The following is a 19174-nucleotide window of genomic DNA, read 5'->3' on the forward strand; positions in this document are numbered from 1 at the left end:
CATCTCTGATTTCTGAACTGCTCCACTGCTTTATGAAGAAACCTCAAACCCTGTTCAAAATTGTATATAAGCCAGCAAACAAGTTGAAAGAACATTAAGGACATGGACTGTTTCATCCTTTCCAGAGAATTTCACAAAGTGGCAGGATAAATGAATGGGTGAAAGTCTAGAATCATAAAAAGTGGTATAATCCACAATTATTAAGCCAATGAATGACAACAGGTAAAAATTAGTAACATATACTGTACAGAAGAACCCTTGCCTTACCGGTTTGCTGTGAAGCATCTACCAGAAGCACGATTTTTGATCGATTATCAGGACCTGCTGCATTTGTCTCTTTCTGAGTAGCTACATTTTTCACCTGTGGCCTTTTGCTTTTTATGTGCTGTTGTAAAAGCTGTTGATGATTTAAGTAAAAAAAAAATTATGATTCTAGTTAATGTACTAAACATTATAGAATACACATCCACTATACAATATACCTAAATGTATGCTCCACATCAGCGGCTCCCAACTCAAGGGGAAACAGGACTTCTTTGTTAGGATTTCATGATATTATCTGCAGCCAATCATAATAGGCTAAATAGGTATTGTAGACACATTTAAACACTATTTTTCAAATAACCATTAACTCTACTATAAATAAAAAAATAAATTCATTTTAATTGTTACTTGCATTCTTAATTTTCTCAATCAATAATTAATAAAACAACTTGTGCTGCTGGTTTGTATTTTAATTTGTAAAAGGTATGCCAAAGACAGAAAAGACTTTTCAATGAAGGTTGGCTAATGGGATCTAGCAAAGCACCAACTCCTTGATACAGATATAAGATACATCTAAGAAATAAGTCACTCTGCCTCCCATTAGTTCAAAAGTGCTGAGAAGAAAAAATATTTTTATTTGTTTTGATACTAAGGCTTCAATAGAAAAGTAACCTTCTGAATAACAAAGTGGCATTCCTCCTAAAAATTCACAAGACAGAAACAATGAAGTTGAAGGGATTTAATGAACCACAAATGTTCTTTACCATATTTCCTGCTGATTTTTGAAGACTGAAATATCCTGAAGGGCATGAGCCATTCAACACCCTAGAATGGGATCCAAACTAACCACTTATAAATACTGTGTCACTATGCGATTTTTATCACTAAATTAAACTAATTTGGAAATATTTGTGCATTTTGTTTATGTAAAACTCTTTGAAGGAACTTGAAGACAAATATAAATAATCACCAATTAAAAATGAAAAACAATAAAAAACAGAATTATTTTATAAATACTATAACCCTTTATTTTATGACTAGAGGCCTGGTGCATGGATTCATGCACCAGTGGGATCCCTCAGCCTAGCCATCAGGCCGAAACTGGCTCGCCGACATCCCTCAAAGGGTCCCAGATTGTGAGAGAGCAGTTCTCGGGTGACACACCCTGGAATAAGACTCCTTCCTCTCTGGTTCTGTGTGCGTCACCCGAGAACCGCAGCTGCCAAGTCACCGCAGCTCAGCAGCTCCTGTGTTGAGCATCTGCCCCCTGGTGGTCAGTGCACGTCATAGCTACCGGTCGGACAGCCAGACAGCCGAATAGTTGGCCGATCACTTAGGCTTTTGTATATATAGATAGTGAACAAAATGTTTTGTAGTAAATTCAGCATGTAAAGCTAATCAATACAAGTGGCAGATTACTTACTCTATTATTAACAATAGAAATATCAAACATAAAAGCCAATCAAAATCAGTCACTTACTTTTGGTACCATTGGTCCTCTGTTACTGTTTCTGCTTCTATGACTGGACAACGGGAAGACTTGTCCAAGTTGATTTGGACGTTCAGTGCATTCTGTGGTTATAGTATTTACAGTATTTGCAGTCTGAAAGGTGTTGGAGTAAGGTGTAGGAAAAGGATGATAAAAACCCATAACTTGGGCACATGGTGCTGGCATCAGCTGATAATATGTATACTCTGTAGAAACAGGTGGCTGAGCAGGTATAATGGGGTAGGCAAGGTATGGTCCAGCAGGGTTTGGACTGGGCTGTTGCCATCGTATATCATTGTTATATAATGGAAACTGTCTGTAAAAACAAAAACAGAACAAAGCTATTGACAATTATAAAAGTAATGTTAAAGTAAAATCTCAACTCATTTTAATAAAAGAAAACACAGAACAGAATAGTGGCTTCACCATAATTCTGAAAAATTAGATAAAATTATCTTATATGTTTCTTTGCTATAGAAATTATCCTATCTAATAATAGACAAAGATTGAAATTGTACCTTCGCTACGCCTCCCATTGGCTAATCATCAAGATATGCAAATTAACCGCCAACAAAGATGGCGGTTAATTTGCATACGTAGATGCGAAGTGGTGAAGACTGAAGGTGGCTCCGGCCACCAGAGCCACGAGAGGCTTGGAGGCGCCTCCGGCCGGAGCAAAGGCCTGGGTCCCGGGTGCTGGAGGAAAACCGGTGCCAGCAGCCAGGGGAAGGGAAGGCCTATTGCACGAATCTTTTCGTGCAACAGGCCTCTAGTGTATATATAACAATTTAAATGACAGTATAAAGGAATTAAAACTGATAGTTGTAGTTTTATTGATTTCCAATATTTTAAAAATACATATTCTTATTTGTAACTCTCTCCTTAACATCCTCATGATATTTCTGCCTAAAAGTTAAACACCTAGCTGCTGGATCTGCCAGCAGTCCTATGTTCCCACCCAATGCTAATAACTGTGATAGCCTTCTGCAAAGACCAGCGTAAGGTGATCATTGTGTAAAATGATCACTATAATAGGTGATTTGATTCCTCCACATCTCATTCTTTAGCTCAGACCCAAGCGCCTCCTACTCCTCTCCCATACTCCCTTAAATACTTGGCCAAGTCCAGCTCTTTTCCTGGCTTCCCTTCTTGGCAATGGAAGCAGGCTTCAGATCCAAGGGAAAGAAGAGAAGAAAAGGCAAGCCTGTCCACTGCCATCTACTATTCCTAGTATTAGAGCTTTTTCTAGTGCAGTTCCTATAAAGCACCAGCAAGATTTTTCTTGTCTCAGCAGTCCTTCTCACAGAAGGTTGTTGCTGACGAATGAGGGGTCAAGGAGAGCTGGATCATAGAGCTCTTCCTCACTACTCCTATGACAGAGCAAAATGCAAAAATGTTCACTGCCATAATTCTGAAAATATTTTTACATAATCTGCTAACTGGCTTACTCATGAATTCTCAAAAGATTATTTGGTGCTCTAGCCAGTTTGGCTCAGTGGATAAAGAATCGGCCTGTGGACTGAAGGGTCCCGGGTTTGATTTTGGTCAAGGGCACGTTCCTCAGTTGCAGGCTTGACCCCTGCCGGCCCTGGTCAGGCTGTAATGGAAGCAACCAAACGATGTGTACAGACACATTGATGTTTCTCTCCCTGTCTCTCTCCTTCTCCCTTACACTCTCCCTAAAATCAATGGAAAAATAGACTCAGGTGAGGATTAACAAACAAAAATAAATTTAAAAAGAACAACAAAAAAATTATTTGGTAAGGTAAGAAAAATTAAATTTGCCATACTATACACTTGATCATTTTGTTAAATACAAAAAATACTATTATTAATTTTAGTTTACAAATCACTATGGACATAGTCCATATAGGTCAAAGATTTTTTAAGTATAATGCTAACTTATTTGAGAAGGATCCCTTAGTTTCTACTATTTGTCCAATCCCCTAAACTATTAAGAGTTTCAGATTATTAACTTGAATATTTAACTTGAGAAAGTTGTTTAGTGATCTCATATCTCAAATATCCATAATTTCTCAAAGAATGTGCCTTGGTACACTAGTGTGTCACAACGGATTATAGATGTGTAGAAATATTGACTGCCTTAGCCTTCAGGGGTGGCTGGGCAGAGTCTAGAGCAGGGGTGGGCAAACTTTTTGACTTGAGGGCCACAATGGGTTCTTAAACTGGACCGGAGGGCCGGAACAAAAGCATGGATGGAGTGTTTGTGTGAACTAATATAAATTCAAAGTAAACATCATTACAAAAAAGGGTACGGTCTTTTTTTTTTTTTTTAGTTTTATTCATTTCAAACTGGCAGGATTCGGCCCGCGGGCCGTAGTTTGCCCACAGCTGGTCTAGAGCCTAGCTACCTCATCCATTTATCCCACAATGCTAGAGAAGTACAATTTTCTGTGTGTGATATAACTTGAAAAAAATCTAAAATTACTTTTACACAGCAATAAAATAAACTACACCAATGAAGTGCTAATCATCCAGAAAACATAAGCAGTTAGAAACCTAGTGGTTACTAGGTTACACATTATCTGAATTGCAAGCAATTTGTTAAATCATCCTGTAGACCAGCGGTTCTCAACCTGTGGGTCCCGACCCCTTTGGGGGTCGAATGACCCTTTCACAGGGGTCACCTAAGACCATCGGAAAACACATATATAATTACATATTGTTTTTGTGATTAATCAACTATGCTTTAATTATGTTCAATTTGTAACAATGAAATTGGGGGTCACCACAACACGAGGAACTATATTAAAGGGTCGTGGCATTAGGAAGGTTGAGAACCACTGCTGTAGGCTATAGCACTGAAGCTAAATTTGGAACTAGAATCAGAGTCTAGATCTAGAGTTATGTGCTAACTAACCATAAAAGCATGAAAGTTAAGGACTATCCCTTGATGTTTTCTTCTTATGCCAGATTATCTTGGCAATTATGATTAGATACCTAATCTCAAAAAAGGGTTTCTGCTTATCTCTTTCTGAGTAATTCATTCTTCCCTTTAAGTCAATTTACTTCAGACAAATTTTACTTATTATAGAAAATATATCCAAAGAACTCCATAACCTTTTAGAAAGAATGAGAAAATAATCCATGTTAATAGTTTTCAAATTTCTACATCACTTGGCTTTATTTACTCCTCTTAATGAATAGAAAAATGATTCATGTTTACAAGTTATAAAAGGAAAAAATTAAGTGGTGTGCTTTGTCAACTTCTATGTTTTCTACCCCTCTCTTCCCCACCCCAACTAAAAAAGAAAATAATAAACAAATTACCTATTGGATTGGTTTTCCTGCACAAATGGATAACAAGTAATCAAGTAGCTGGGAATTGGAGTTGGTTCTATACCAGAAACATTTCCATTCTCATTTGGGAGTGCCATAGGGATCATAAATGTTTCAGGATTCTTCTTCTGGGGAATAAATGGCTCTACCTCAGCTGACAGCTTGACATTCTTCAAAGAGAAAGTGAAACACATTATTAACAAATGAACAAAAAATTTAAGTAATACTAATTCACAATTTAACAAGTCAGTTTTTACAAACAGTAATTAGGTCTCTTTTCATTATTCACAAAACATCCAAAGGAACACAATGCCAAATTAAAATAATTAAATATGATTAAGTTATACAGAAAAAGTCATTAAATGAAACTGGGGAAAACTTATCAAAGGTTACTACATTCCTATGAAATCATGTCTTAACAATCAAGAGTAGAAGGAAGTCAGTCAAACCTCCGAGTCCCCAAATAAGGTTGGTAGTAAGAAATCTAGCTCTGCAGACTAACAATGTGTTTTGTTTTGTTTGGGTTTTCTTTTCCATAACAATGTGTTTTCAACTAATTTTGTTGGGGGGGGGGGGGATCATTAAGCAGCATTCTGAAGGATAATTATATTTGTTTAAATAGTCTATTTCTGTCCTTTTCAGGAAATTAGATTAGCATGGAAGGAAAATGTCTAAGATGAATTTAAAATATACATATATAAGGGGGAGAAAACTTCTGGTTCACACTTAAACTGGGGAAAAAATAAGTACTTCAGTTTCCCAGAAGATAAGCTGAAAAAACTAAAGTAATTCAGAATATATACTCCATTTTAGTTTATTTTATATCTTTTCTTATAATAAATCTAGAGATTCAAAAGACACTTTAAAAACTAAAGTATTTAAGAATGCACATATGGGTGACATTTATTTACTATAAAGAAAAGTAAGTACGATCCATAAAAGTCAGAATAGGAATTACTGTTAGAAAAGGAGGAGCTGTGATTGGGAAGAAATTCTGGGGTGCCTGGCAACCTTCTGTGTCCTAATTTGGGTGATACTTAGAAGGTATTCACCTTATATAATTCATTTAGCTGTACACTGGTGTTAGGCAGTTTTCTTTTTGCATCTGTCATATTTAACAACAAATTTTAAAAATTTAATTATAAAAGAAAAAACCTATAGGCACATTCTGCAAAAGCAGAATGTAAAAAAACCACATAAATATAAACCAGTAAGTGAAATGCAGTCCAGTATTTCTTTTCTTTTTTTTTTTTTATATATATATATATTTTATTGATTTTTTACAGAGAGGAAGGGAGAGAGATAGAGAGTTAGAAACATCGATGAGAGAGAAACATCGATCAGCTGCCTCCTGCACACCTCCCACCGGGGATGTGCCCGCAACCAAGGTACATGCCCTTGACCGGAATCGAACCTGGGACCCTTCAGTCCGCAGGCTGACGCTCTATCCACTGAGCCAAACCGGCTTCAGCTGCAGTCCAATATTTCAACCACTTAAATCAATCACCTCAAATCAACAATCTTAACCAGAATTTTTCCCCAACAAACACACTAGGATAGCATTTATTAGAAGCTCTCACCAAGGCAGAGTTCTCAGAATAAATTTCAGGCCTGTTTCTCAGAAAAGTAATCAGTAACAAATCCAAGAAACACTAAAGATAAGACTTAATATGCTCAATATATAGCCTTATTCAGAAAAAAAATTTCTCTAAAAAGATTCCACTGGAAATTCAGAAGTACTTTTTAAAAAGGAGAAAGAAGATAATCTGAACTATATAGCAGTATTAATTCAATATCCTTCCTCAAATCTGATTTAACTTTGAAGTCTACTTTTATACCACTAACCAAATCTGAAGTAGATAGGTCATTGAACTTACAAATATCTGAGAACTAAACTCAGTTTCTTGAATTTTAACACAGGAGGTAAAAACCCCTTCAAATGCTAATAAAATAAGCCAGTTCTATTCACTGTAGCAGTCACTAGAACTTCAAACTTATTTATATAAAGCATAAAATAATCAACCTAATAAATGTTTCCCTAATTATGGAAAAAAAGCTGAGTTCCAACAATAATACACAGATAATGGAAGCTTGCTTTATATAGTTTATACATATGCATAAGAAGGCAAATAAATCACATTTAAACTATACTAAAAAATAACTTTTAGTATTTTTAAAAATCAAAAAGTCCTTCTGAACTTATATGAATTTTCTGAAAAGTTTTATAAATCTGGATGAGAAGACATTAGGATTTGTTTTAAAACAAGGAATATGATTACATCAAATTCTCAGTCTAACATGAAGAAAGGAGTGCTGTTAATATAATTTTAAAGAAATAAAAAAAAAATTTTTAAGAACATTTTTCTGGACACCCCCCCCTAAAATAATAATGTCATAAATTACTTTTGTAACAACAAATTCAAATTCTTGCTCAAGTAAAAAGTTGCAAGTTTTTTATACTAGTTTCATCTATACTTTTATCTAAGGGTCTCATGAATTTAGTGAAGTCGCTGTTTAAAAGGTGTCATGCATGAATTATAACTAATGTCTTCACATACACAGTACACAGGAGTGGGCAAAAATAGGTTAATAATAAATAATACAATAATTAATAATATAAATAATAGAAAAATAAGCTCTGTGTTTCGAGTACTCACAACAGTAAACCTACTTTTGCGCCCCCCCCCCCCCCATATACCCTTAAACATTAAAGTTTGTACTGGTTTCTAAGTGCAATTCTAGATATCAGAGTTCAACAATACAATTCACAAACACTAAAATGATCCTTTGTGTTCAGCAAAAAAGAGAATCTGCTGTAGTCAACAGCTGTACAAACAGAAGATGTCACTAGTAGGAACAGACTGGCTAACTTTCCCCTGTAGTTACAATTCTGTATGTTTTTAAAAGTTGTTTATTGTGACATTGGGGCCTTCATTATAATACATCAAAATGCAGCATCTGCTGTTTTCAGACCTGAAATGCAATGTTAAGATAGTGAACTATTCTTAAAATTCCATATAATAAACCCTGTATAGATAATACATTAAGTAAGCAACAGATTCTGGCAATATTTCAATTATAACAGTATAGAAATTAAAGAAAAATGTCTTACCACAGTGGAGAACAAAAACATTTTGAGAAAATTAGAATAGTTACTTCATGTAATATTCTTCCGTTTGAATTTTGGTTTTACTCTCTCTACCTTTGCCAAAATCTATTTTTTAGAAATCAGAAATTTTATAGTAAAGAGTTGTCTCCTTAAAGTAAAGAAAATATAAGTATGGTATAAGTCTAACTACAAAGAACAAATTCCTGTATTATTTGCTTAAAAATACAACACTAGATAATAAAATTACCTTTCTCTTTTAGAAATTATTTCAGAATTTTCCAAACTAAGGAAAAATCATAATAATCCCAAAAACATGTATTGGGAAAAAACAGTTCCACATTAATTTTAAAATCTACATATATTAAAACAAATGTCAATAATAAAATCTCATTAATGTGAGTAATCTAGAAAACCCAAGAATTTCTCAAAACATCAAACTAGAAAAACCTCATTAAGCGCTCTTTAAAATGAGGTTTTTATTAAACAAATGCATTCGTATCACTAAAAGTCTTCATAATTCAATAAATATGCATTGAGCACATATTCAGGAAAGGGCACAGTATAGACAGGTTTAGGGAAAATGGGCAAACATTATTACTAAGCACACATCAGCAGGAAATGTACATTAAACCCCTCCAAAATAGAACTTCCAGAAGAGTGCGAATAATTTTCCCAGATTAAGCAACAGAAAAATGTCACCCACTTAATATCAAGACTGAACTGGAACACAGTAAGGCACTCTCCCACAGTGAAATTTCAGTATGTGCCACACACCTACAGAAAAAAATATGATCATGGAAAGCCTCCACATTCTTACTGTGTTAAGGTAGAAATCTGATATATCAAATATTAAGATATTTTATATGTTATGGCAAAAGATAAAATAAATGTCTTCTAAATGAAAAACATTTTAATGCTTAAGGGATACCTGCTAGCTGTATTGTTTTCTGATTGGAATGGCTTACAATGAAAGTAAACCACTTGCCAAAATAAACTGCAGTAGTTATACATAAAAAAAAAAAAAAATCAAAGTATTTAACTCACACTGCCCATTTGCTTTGCTATCCAGCTATTTCCCCCTTTTCTTAAAACAGACTGCATCTAATCCTGTTAAAATCTGATAGTGCTTTTCTAAAAACTAGTTTTCTAAATTTAATACTAGTTTTTGGATTATCTATTTTATTCATGTTTTTACATTTTCTCCCTTGCTTTTGTGGGTTTTTCTCTCCTAACTCCTTGCCTTGGATGCTTAATTTTTATTTTCCTTTTAAAATGTTTAACAATGAAAGTATTTATACTATATATTTGCCTCAGACACATTCATAGGTTTTCACTACAGCATGTTATTACTTTTTCAGTAACATAAAATTCTATTTTACTTCCTCTTCGATTTAAGAGCTTATGAGAAATTAGAGGCTTGGTGCACAAAATTTGTGCGGGGGGGGGGGGGCGGGGGGGGAGTGGGGGGGTGCCTCTCAGCCCGGCCTGTGCCCTCTCACAGTCTGAGAGCCCTTGGGGGATGTCTAACTCATGAGGAGCAGGCCTAAGCTGGCAGTCAGACATCCTTAGTGCTGCCGTGGAGGCAGGAGAGGCTCCCACCACTACCGCTGCACTCGCCAGCTGTGAGCCCGGCTTCTGGCTGAGCACACTGACTACCAGGGGGAAGCTCCTGCGTTGAGTGTCTGCCCCCCTGGTGGTCAGTGTGCGTCATAACAACTGGTCATTAGGCATTCAGTCAATTTGCATATTAGCCTTTTATTAAATAGGCTGTCTTTTAAAATTTCCAAATGGCATTTTCACTAAATGAGCATTATTTACTTTTATTTTTTTTATTTTAAAAAACTGTTAAAACAGATTACTAGCTTATATTCATAAAGGCAAACTATAAATATTATGTATTACATTTTATTTATTTATTTATTTAACATATTCTATTGATTTTTTACAGAGAGGAAGGGAGAGAGATAGAGAGTCAGAAACATCGATGGGAGAGAAACAACGATCAGCCGCCTCCTGCACATCTCCTACTGGGGATGTGCCCGCAACCCAGGTACATGCCCTTGACCGGAATCGAACCTGGGACCTTTCAGTCCGCAGGCCGACGCTCTATCTACTGAGCCAAACCGGTTTCGGCTACATTTTATAGTAATTTACTTAAAATATGTTTAATTGCAGTGTTGATATTATTTGAAGTTTATACATTATTTAAAGGAAAGAATTATAAGCCAGATAATTTTGTATGTATACTGGTGAACAGCACTTTGTATGAAGTCATGTCTATTTGTTACACATTTGCTTTTCTAAGAATTAAAGACAATAGTGATCAAGAACACTGTCAATTCTTATAAAACAAACAAAAAAATCCCCTATCTAATGTTAATATACTAAAAATTTAAGCCAATATTTAAATTATTTAACAATTCAAAGGAGACTGTAAACCTCAAGTGTGCTGTCACTTCTAAGGCCATTGTTTATTTTTGTAAATCTCAAAACATTGTTCTAAATTTTCTAAAAATAGAAACACTAAAGCCTTTATAAATAAAATAAACTTCATGATTTATTCTTCACATCCCTTTATACTAGCTTTTCTTTTTGTTTTTTTAAGGATAAAAAAATGCATTATATCAAGCCATATCTGTTCTTAGAACATCTAAATCTGGCAGTTAAAATTAAGCTACTTGCTTTGATTTAAAATAGTCTTGCTAAAAGATAATATTCCTGAAATTCTCTTCTGGTTATAAGATTCTTTCATATAGTCATTATTGCAATTAAGACTATTATCTAGCACATATTCCTAATAACTTTTTATAATCTTGATCAAATTCTTATAATCTTGACCAAATATATACAATTTATCTTTTTAATCAAAGATATATTTTTAAAAGTTACACTGGGTAATACTCCAGGGATTTCAATTAGGTTAAGATGAAATGCAGAAAGTTTATATTAAGTACTTTAAAAGAAAATTTACCTTCTATTAATTGCTAACCACTCCAATATTATAATAAGTTATAAATGCTGTAAGCATTCCCAGAAATTCTGAATATAAACTAACACTGGTTTAAAAGAAAAAAAAAAACAAAGAACACAAAATCATTTTGTGAGGAAAAATGGAAATTCAGCACATTATCGCATATATTTTTCATAATTTTCACCTATCTAAATTCACTTCGTTAGTAAAAATATAAAAATATATTCCTAATAACCTAGAAAAGCCTTTGCATTACTCTGGTATAGTACAAACAATCAAGAACTCCACAAAGTTGAGAAATCTGTTCTAGACCCAATTTACCATTAAGTTAATGGCAGCTTTTTTTCAATGATGGACCCCTTTGAAAATAATGGAATCTTACCCCAGAAATATGCTAATATAAAATGAAGCACCTGCCATCCAGGGACCCCTGAATCAACCGCCTACAGCATGAACTAGGGAAAACAGCACCACTTTTTTGGATCTTGGTTTCCATGTGTGGGGGTAATTACAAGGGAGTGGTTGAAATTTTTCTCTTACTTAGGATCAGGCTGGGGAAGAGGCAGGAGGCACTGGAGGAAAAAGAATGGGAAAAAAATGTTTTCTTCCATTTCTTAAATTTCTACGAAATTTTAAATAGGTTGTGCACTTTGAAAAAAATGTAGGATGAAAGAGGAAGAGGCTCTCTAGTTCAAATAATTTGCTCACAGCACTTGCTGTTAAGATAATCACACACAAGTGATCATCTAAATAGTTAATTACATCTCCTCTAGGATGAAAGGAACCCTAAGTATACATGTGGCAGCATTCTGGTAATAGTTCTGGCATCATGGTAGAGGACCACAATGTTTAACCCTTTCATTAGTGACACGCATACAAGAAAATTTCCTATTAATTTGTCAGGCTTTGAAATCTCAGGCATTTTTAATAGATGCCTTAAAATCTTGTTTTTCACTAAACTGGATATAGGCCTTCTATAGAATACTCTGGGTGAAGGGAAAGCCCATATGTATTTGCCAAGACGCTCCAATCAATTTTGCTTTGGTAAACCCACGTATTGTTTCATAAACACATTTGTGTCTTCAGAGTCATAGTCACAGAAAGCTTTTTTTAAAAAAAAATAACTAAAGCTTTTCTAGAAACAAATATACACAACTAGGAAACTGCTCTGCCTGCTGAAAGAGCCCAATTCCTAAATCAAAACCGGCTTTGGCTAGCAACATACAATCAATTATACAGAGGAGTTTAGGAAATCCTGTCTCATTTATTAAGGTGTTAATCATCCACTTGTAAAATAATTAGGCAAATCACTAATCTCTCCTTTTGCTTCATCTGTTAGACTAGTTCATCACTGGGCAAGGCCTGTGATTGAAGAGGGGAATAGAGGGTGAATAAACTTTGACTTCATCAAATTTCCGTCATTTCATAGAGGTCTCAAGACTGGGAAATACTGAAACTTTTTTTTTTGGGGGGGGGGGTAAAACATTATTATACACAAACACACACACATTATTTTTAGTTGTGATGACAACGTAAAAATCCCTGCCTCCTAGCACCTACTTTGCAAGGATAATCAAGAACTTGGTGCAATTAAAAAACAAGACAGACACTATGGGACTTCTTTGTGGATCGCTTCCATGAATGCATGCTTCGGGTCCTATACCCTTAAGATATAAGCTTGATTTTTTAAAAAAACAAAACAAAACACTAATTTTTGCAAAATAATGAGGTAGAAGGGCAAGGGGAAGCCATCGTAGTTCATATCTTAAAGGGAACCCCTCCCTTAAGCCACCGTAGAAACCTGCTCCGCTCGAGGGAACGCAGATCTAAAAAAGCCCCTACCTGCCCCCCCCCCCCCCCCCGCAGCCATCACTCGCTCTTGACAGCCTCTCTGGGTGAGGAGCCCTCCCAAGCCTTTCCACCTTGAAAACACATTCCAGAGCTGACGGGAGGGGAGCGGGGGGCAGATGCGGTGGAAGTTACAAGCCCTCCACCCGGGAAGCACGACGCCTTGGAGTCCTCTGGCCCCTGTCCCCAGCCGGGGAGGAGGGGCACAAGCGAAGCCCCAGCCGGGGCGGCGGACGGTAAACAAGGCTCAAGAAGTGCCCCTGCCCGAGGCAGCATCGGGAACAATGCAGCGGAGCGGGGCTCCCGCGCCAGGGGATCCGCGCCCCGGGAACCCGGGGTCTCCGGCCGTCAGGGCCCAGGCTCGGAGCCCGGGGCCCGCCGGGAGGAGGCGGCCACCCAGCCCCCCGGCCCGGCTGGCCCAGACCCAGCCCGCGTACCTGCTCTGCTGGGGCTCGGTCCATGGCGCCTGCAGCCGCAACGGGCCCGCTTAATCGGTGTGGAGAGCGCCTCGGGCCGCTTTCTCCATGGCCCCCCGCTCGGGCTTAGACCGGGCTCCGGACCTCCGCCCCTCTCTGGCTGGCCCCGACGCACAGTCCGGCTACGCCACAGGCGGCGGAGGTGGACCCAGCTTCGGGAGGTGGAGGAGGCGGTGGCACCTTCGGGGAGGGATCATCTGGGACGGAAGCCGAGGCGAGCCGAAATAAGCCGAAGCGTTGTCGGAAATGGCGGCGCGCGGGAGGGCGGGGCGGGGGCGGGGGCGGGGCCGAGAGGGGCAGTGGGCGGGGCCAGGGCGCCGCCTGGAGCGTGCGGGAAACCCGCTGGCTCACCTGCAGGCTGTCCTGGCGGCGGTCCTAGGAACAGGTGCCCAGCCCCTCTGCGCTTCGTATTGGACATAACTGCCCCTCTGGACTGTTAAACTGGAGGCGTAGGGGCCACTTGGGACTCAGGACAAGTCTTCAGGGACCCCAGAGACCACGTCATTAACCCAGACCACCTCTTAGGGAAGTTGTTAGAGTTTTTGATCTGCTCGCTGGACATATGATCCTTTCCTATGTTACCAGCTAAACTTTGGGAGTCATGACTGTAAAGGGAAATACCGTAGAACATATCGCCCAACAGGTAATTATGTATCCTCTGGGATGTTACTGTTTCCACTGCACTTATTGATCGTTTGTTCCTTTCATCTCCAGCTCATTAGCTCCTTGGGGAAGAGACTGCCTTGAAACTGGACACTTGAGCCTGGCAGACTCCCCCTGGGCATCTCCCCAGGCGCACCGTCCAGCAAACACCCCTTCCCAGAAGAGTTCTTGCTTGCCGGTCAGCTCCAGGGTGAGGAAGAAAAATAAACAGCTACATAAGCTAAATTATACAGAAATGAAAGAAGAGAGCAGCGGTTACTCCTGTTTGCGGGACTGATGGATGTGGAGATTTGAGCTGGAAGAGAGAGTTTTTAGGAAGTTTGCTGTGTCATGCTTCGGGGAACATGGGTAGAGACCTGAATTGCCTTTTCAGCTAGTCTAGGTTGTTAGTCTGGTTTTATTTGGATAGGACTCCATGAAGAGGCTGGTCTGTGAAGCCCCTAACTGTACTTCAGCTGATCATGTATTTTGACCTGGTGACAGATGCTATATTGAGTTAAAAAGAGTTACACCAACGCCCTGGCCAGTGTGGCTCAGTTGGTCGGGTGTCATCTGGTGCATCCTTTTGATAGGTTGTCGGTTCCCCTCCTCTCTCTCTAAAAATCAATTTAAAAAAAATTATTAGAAAAAGACTTAAATCAAGGCTGGCAGTAAAACCCTTTGTAAGGAGGTCTCTCTCTCTCCTTTCTTAGTTTTATTAACTCTTATGCCTCTTCAAATTATCCATGTATGTGTGTATACATATTTATGTGTTTAAATGGCACATGCATGCATGACTGTTACACACATGAGCAGTTCATGTAATGTTAGGTCCCTCGTGTCATCAATGAATATGGAATGAACTTAGGTTTGCTCAGGAAAACTAAGCTATTTATAAGATGTAGTTATGTAAACTAACAGATGATCATCCTCCCTCACAATTTTCAGTCAGAAAGAACTCTGAATTTTTAGAATGTCTCCCCACTAGTGGTTTCTAGCCATAAGATACCCCCACCTGAGTAAAAAGATAATAAGAATGCAATAATAATTCAGTCATAAAAATAGCACAGTACTTAGGTTTTCTTCCTGAGGAAATTGAAATATAGGATCTCTAAGGAACTTTCCATAGCATAAGATTTTTATTCTCTTGTTGAGAATCTCCTATGTACAGGACATTTATTTAAAATTTAAGAACAGAATTATAAGAAATTATAAGAATAAAATGTTACAGTGTCCTCCTTTTTTAACATAATCCTGGAAAAGACTGAAATAGCTATTACAATTAAAAAATTAAATTACATGAAGAAAAAGAAGACATTTACAAGCATTTAATTATTTCATTCAGCAACAAATATTTAATGTGCCAGGTGCTATGCTAGGCCTGGAGTTATAGCAGTTAAGAAGGCACTGTGAGTGCAGAGAACATGTTTGTCTTGTGAGCAAGTCATACATAGAACAAGAAACTACAGGCGAGCTGAGTGTCATGAAAAAGAAAGTTCAATAGGTTTTACCATATTGTGAGATAGAAGATCAGCGAAGTCATATCTAAGTAAACAGCATCTAAGCAAAGGCCTGAAGGGTGCATAGGAATGATAATATGTGCAGAAGAAGTAGGAAAGTGACTCCAAACAAAGGAAATGGCATGCGTGAGGACTCTGAGGTAAGAACGAAGCACATTCCTTGACATGAGAGTTCAAGGTGAGGGGTAATCCAAAAAGCAGGCTCTCTGAGCAGGTTAAAGGGATAGGATATAAAACTCAGAGGCAGAAATCGGCCTCAGGTGGGAGTAGAGCATGTTGTCCCCAGTATTAGAAGGGAAGGCAGAAAGAACAGATACGGCTGCAAACACATTTATAAGTTGAGGAAAGGCCTAATGGCTTCTGTTTTCTCAGTGAAGCAGAAGGCAAGGTTATCTCCTGACAATGGAGGGAGACAGAGTTGTGATGATCATATGTTTGTCAAAATTCAGCAAATACATATTTAAGACTTGTGCATGTCATTATATGTAAATTTTGCATCAAAAGAAAAAAACTGTAAATAAATATTGAACTCTGGTTTTAACAAATGCATGAACCTATGTAACCCAAATCTCTATCAAGATATAGAATTACCCCGGTGGCTTTTAAAACTTCGCTACTTATTTCACATGTTTATCTAATTCAGTATTGTATCCTTACTACCTATGCTAGTGCCTGGCACATAGCAAGTGCTCAATAAATATTTGTTGAATAAATGAACGTGTGATATGATATTAAATCGGGATTCTTTCATGCAGGGTTGGGTTTTGTTAGGCTTGTGCATGTGATTGAATGAGCAGGATTGAGTAGGAAGCGAGAACAAAATTATTGTATATTTTACTCCACTGTCTCTCCAAAAACTCTGAAGGCTACTTCTTTTACTAGCCTGGATGAAATCTCATGAAAGTCATGCAAACGTCATTCCAATTTAAAGCTTGTCCTTTTCCCAAGTTCAGTTTTGCTTCAGGCCCGAAGGCTGCAGTAGGGGGACATGGCGGAAGCCACATTTATTTTTGCTTTCTTCCTTTTTCATCTCCACCTCATCCACCTTCACTACTCACTGATTAAGCTTTTAGATTCTTCCACCTCTGGGTTTTGATGGGAAGGTGTCTTAGATGCATCCCAAGTGTGAAGTCACTTCCGGGAACCACATATGACCCTAGACCTCAGCCCTTGATCTTCTGAGGGTTCAAGCTGTTTTCTTAGCTAGGCTCCCTTTTTAAATGACTTCAGAAAGAGCTCTCTCCTACCATCCTTGGGAACATCTTACTACACTTGATTTATCCCATATCTATCCATCCATCCATCCCTCTATCAACCCGTTAATCCATCTTATTTTTGGTGCATAACAAAATTAATTGTCAACATCAGTACATTTTCCCCAGGGAACAATTTATGTATCTGCAGTTGGTAAAAATGCAACTTGTGTCCAGTGTCTCTCTCTGTGTCTCTTTGGTTTGCCTTTGGTTTCCTCAGGTCCCTGTATTCCCTTGTGTCAAGTTCTCCAAGTGTTTCCCTGAAAGCTCCTCTCACCATAGCTTGAAGTAAGCAAGTAAGCATCTCTTCTTCCCCATCGGAGGCGTAGGTAGGTGTCAGATATCTCCAAAGCAATACTCTTCATGAGTCATCAGTCCCTTACCCTACCCCCACCCCTTATGGGCTGGAGATGAGTGATGAATGATGCTAAGCCACAATTTCTTAGCATATCTTAGCAAAACCCCTTAGAGGCCATGTGACTTTGAAAGTCACTTAAATCCAGCCAGTGTGGCTCAATGATTGAGCGTCAACGTATGAACCAGGAGGTCATAGTTTCATTCCTGGTCAGGGCACATGCCCAGGTAGTGGGCTCGATCCCCAGTAGGGGATGTGCAGGAGAGCATGCACCTTGCTCAGCCCCAAAACTTAAGTGATGGCACACCGCCTACTCCAAATGCATTCTGTGCTTTTCTCCCTCCCTGTCTTTGCTCACATGGTTCTTCTTACTTAGCATACCCTTCCCATCTTGCAACTCATTTCCTTCATTTCCTGGATGGCAGGAATCCTCTGCAGAATTCCTCTAATTTGTTGTGCCACACCCTGCCTTAAATTGTTTGTGTGCTGTGTATCACTTTTATGTAATTATTTCCCAGAATGTACACTTCTCAAGAACGTGAATGAGCTTGCCATTGTAGTTGACATAGTCACCAGAAGAAGGTTATTATTGTTATTATTATCATTATTTTAAAGATGTTTAATAGCTCCCAAGTAATTCAATCCTCACCCAAGGGCATGTTGTTGTTGTTTTAATTGAGTCTAGAGAGATGAAGGGAGATAGAGAGAGAGAGAGAAATATTGATGTGAGAGAGAAACATCAATCAGTTGCCTGCTGTATGCGCCCTGACTGGGGATTGAACCCTAACCCTTTGGTGCACTGGACGATGCTCTAACCAACTGAACCTCACTGGCCAGGGCGGAAGAGAAGTAATTAAATGGTAGATTTAAATAGCAAACCCTCAGCTCCAGTGAGAATACAGGCTGCATGTGAATAAAATAAAATTAGAAGATGATAGCATCCAAAAATAATTGTGGATGGTAGGATCAACCACATGAAAGATCAACAACTATAAGCTGCCTTATGAATAATCTGGTTTAGTTAAGAGTGAATTGAAGAGGAGCGAGTGGGTTGCATAAATGGACTCTGAAAGCCAGATAAAGAGTTAGACATGGCATTCATTTCTATGGCAGCGAGGTCTTCCGGACCGCCAGCTAAACACAGGAAATCACGTCCCAGATTTATTATGACGTCCTTCAGATTATTTTCATGAACTATTCCAATTCTTAATCTTTTTTGGAGGACACTCTCTTCTGATAGGAAAAACAATAAATCTTTGACACTTCCCCTCCATTTGGAAGCGCTATAGAATCTGAAATTGAAAAATCTCCTTCAACTCAATGTTTTTTTTGTCCTGCCTTTAAAAATGTTTATTCACAAGCTATCTAGATTTTTCAAATTAGTGACACATACCCTCCATTCCCCAAGCTAGGTTCTTCCTGAAATGTCCTTTGTGAGCCGGCAGGAACTCACTTTATCAACAGGCCTGCTTTTTGGAACCAGGATTTTATGAAGCTCAACCTCTGCAACTCTTGTTACCCAATTTCCCTAAGGCTTCCAACCAACTGGACTGAGCAAGACCTGTCTCACCACTCTCAGAAGAGAAAAAGTGCTTGTTAACTAACGAAAGCTAGCAGAAATAAAGCCTCTGAAAAAAGTCCTGTTGAGAGAATTTGGTTTTATCTCTTTTCTTGAGTTTTTCAAATGTTTTTTCATAAATATCATGGCTATAAGAGCAAAATAAAAAGAAAATCACCCACAAAATGACCTTTCTAACATATGGGGGATTTTTTTTCTCTCGTCTCTGTTCATCTATATGCATAGATACCTGTATGACATAGTTTGTAGTTAAGTAACCTGGAGGCTCTTAGGCCTGTCTTATAATGGGTGCCAGACCACTCTCTGGAAATGAGGTAGGAAGAAATCACTGCCCTCCCCTCCTCCTCCCAGCCCCTCTCCCTCCCCAT

General features: G+C 38.3%; 1 protein-coding gene across 7 annotated transcripts in view; it reads right to left on the reverse strand.

Moving 5' to 3' along the window:
• Positions 1–13638, reverse strand: part of SECISBP2L (SECIS binding protein 2 like) — a 64394-nt gene extending 50756 nt beyond the window's left edge. For 3 of the 7 annotated variants that reach the window (XM_036300843.1, XM_036300820.1, XM_036300819.1), the window contains exons 1-4: positions 13419–13635; positions 5045–5223; positions 1745–2069; positions 268–397 (exon numbers count right to left, since the gene is read on the reverse strand). In XM_036300843.1, coding sequence (XP_036156736.1) covers positions 268–397; positions 1745–2069; positions 5045–5223; positions 13419–13442 — 658 coding nt within the window. In that variant the 5' untranslated portion in view covers positions 13443–13635. Of the gene's footprint in view, positions 1–267; positions 398–1744; positions 2070–5044; positions 5224–8165; positions 8202–13418 lie in introns of those variants that run through there. The other 4 variants (XM_036300853.1, XM_036300834.1, XM_036300858.1 and 1 more) reach the window with 3 other exon arrangements.
• Positions 13639–19174: the final 5536 nt, after the last annotated feature.

The sequence above is a fragment of the Myotis myotis genome, unplaced genomic scaffold (assembly GCF_014108235.1).
Source record: "Myotis myotis isolate mMyoMyo1 unplaced genomic scaffold, mMyoMyo1.p scaffold_m19_p_1, whole genome shotgun sequence".
Taxonomy (NCBI): Eukaryota; Metazoa; Chordata; class Mammalia; order Chiroptera; family Vespertilionidae; genus Myotis; species Myotis myotis.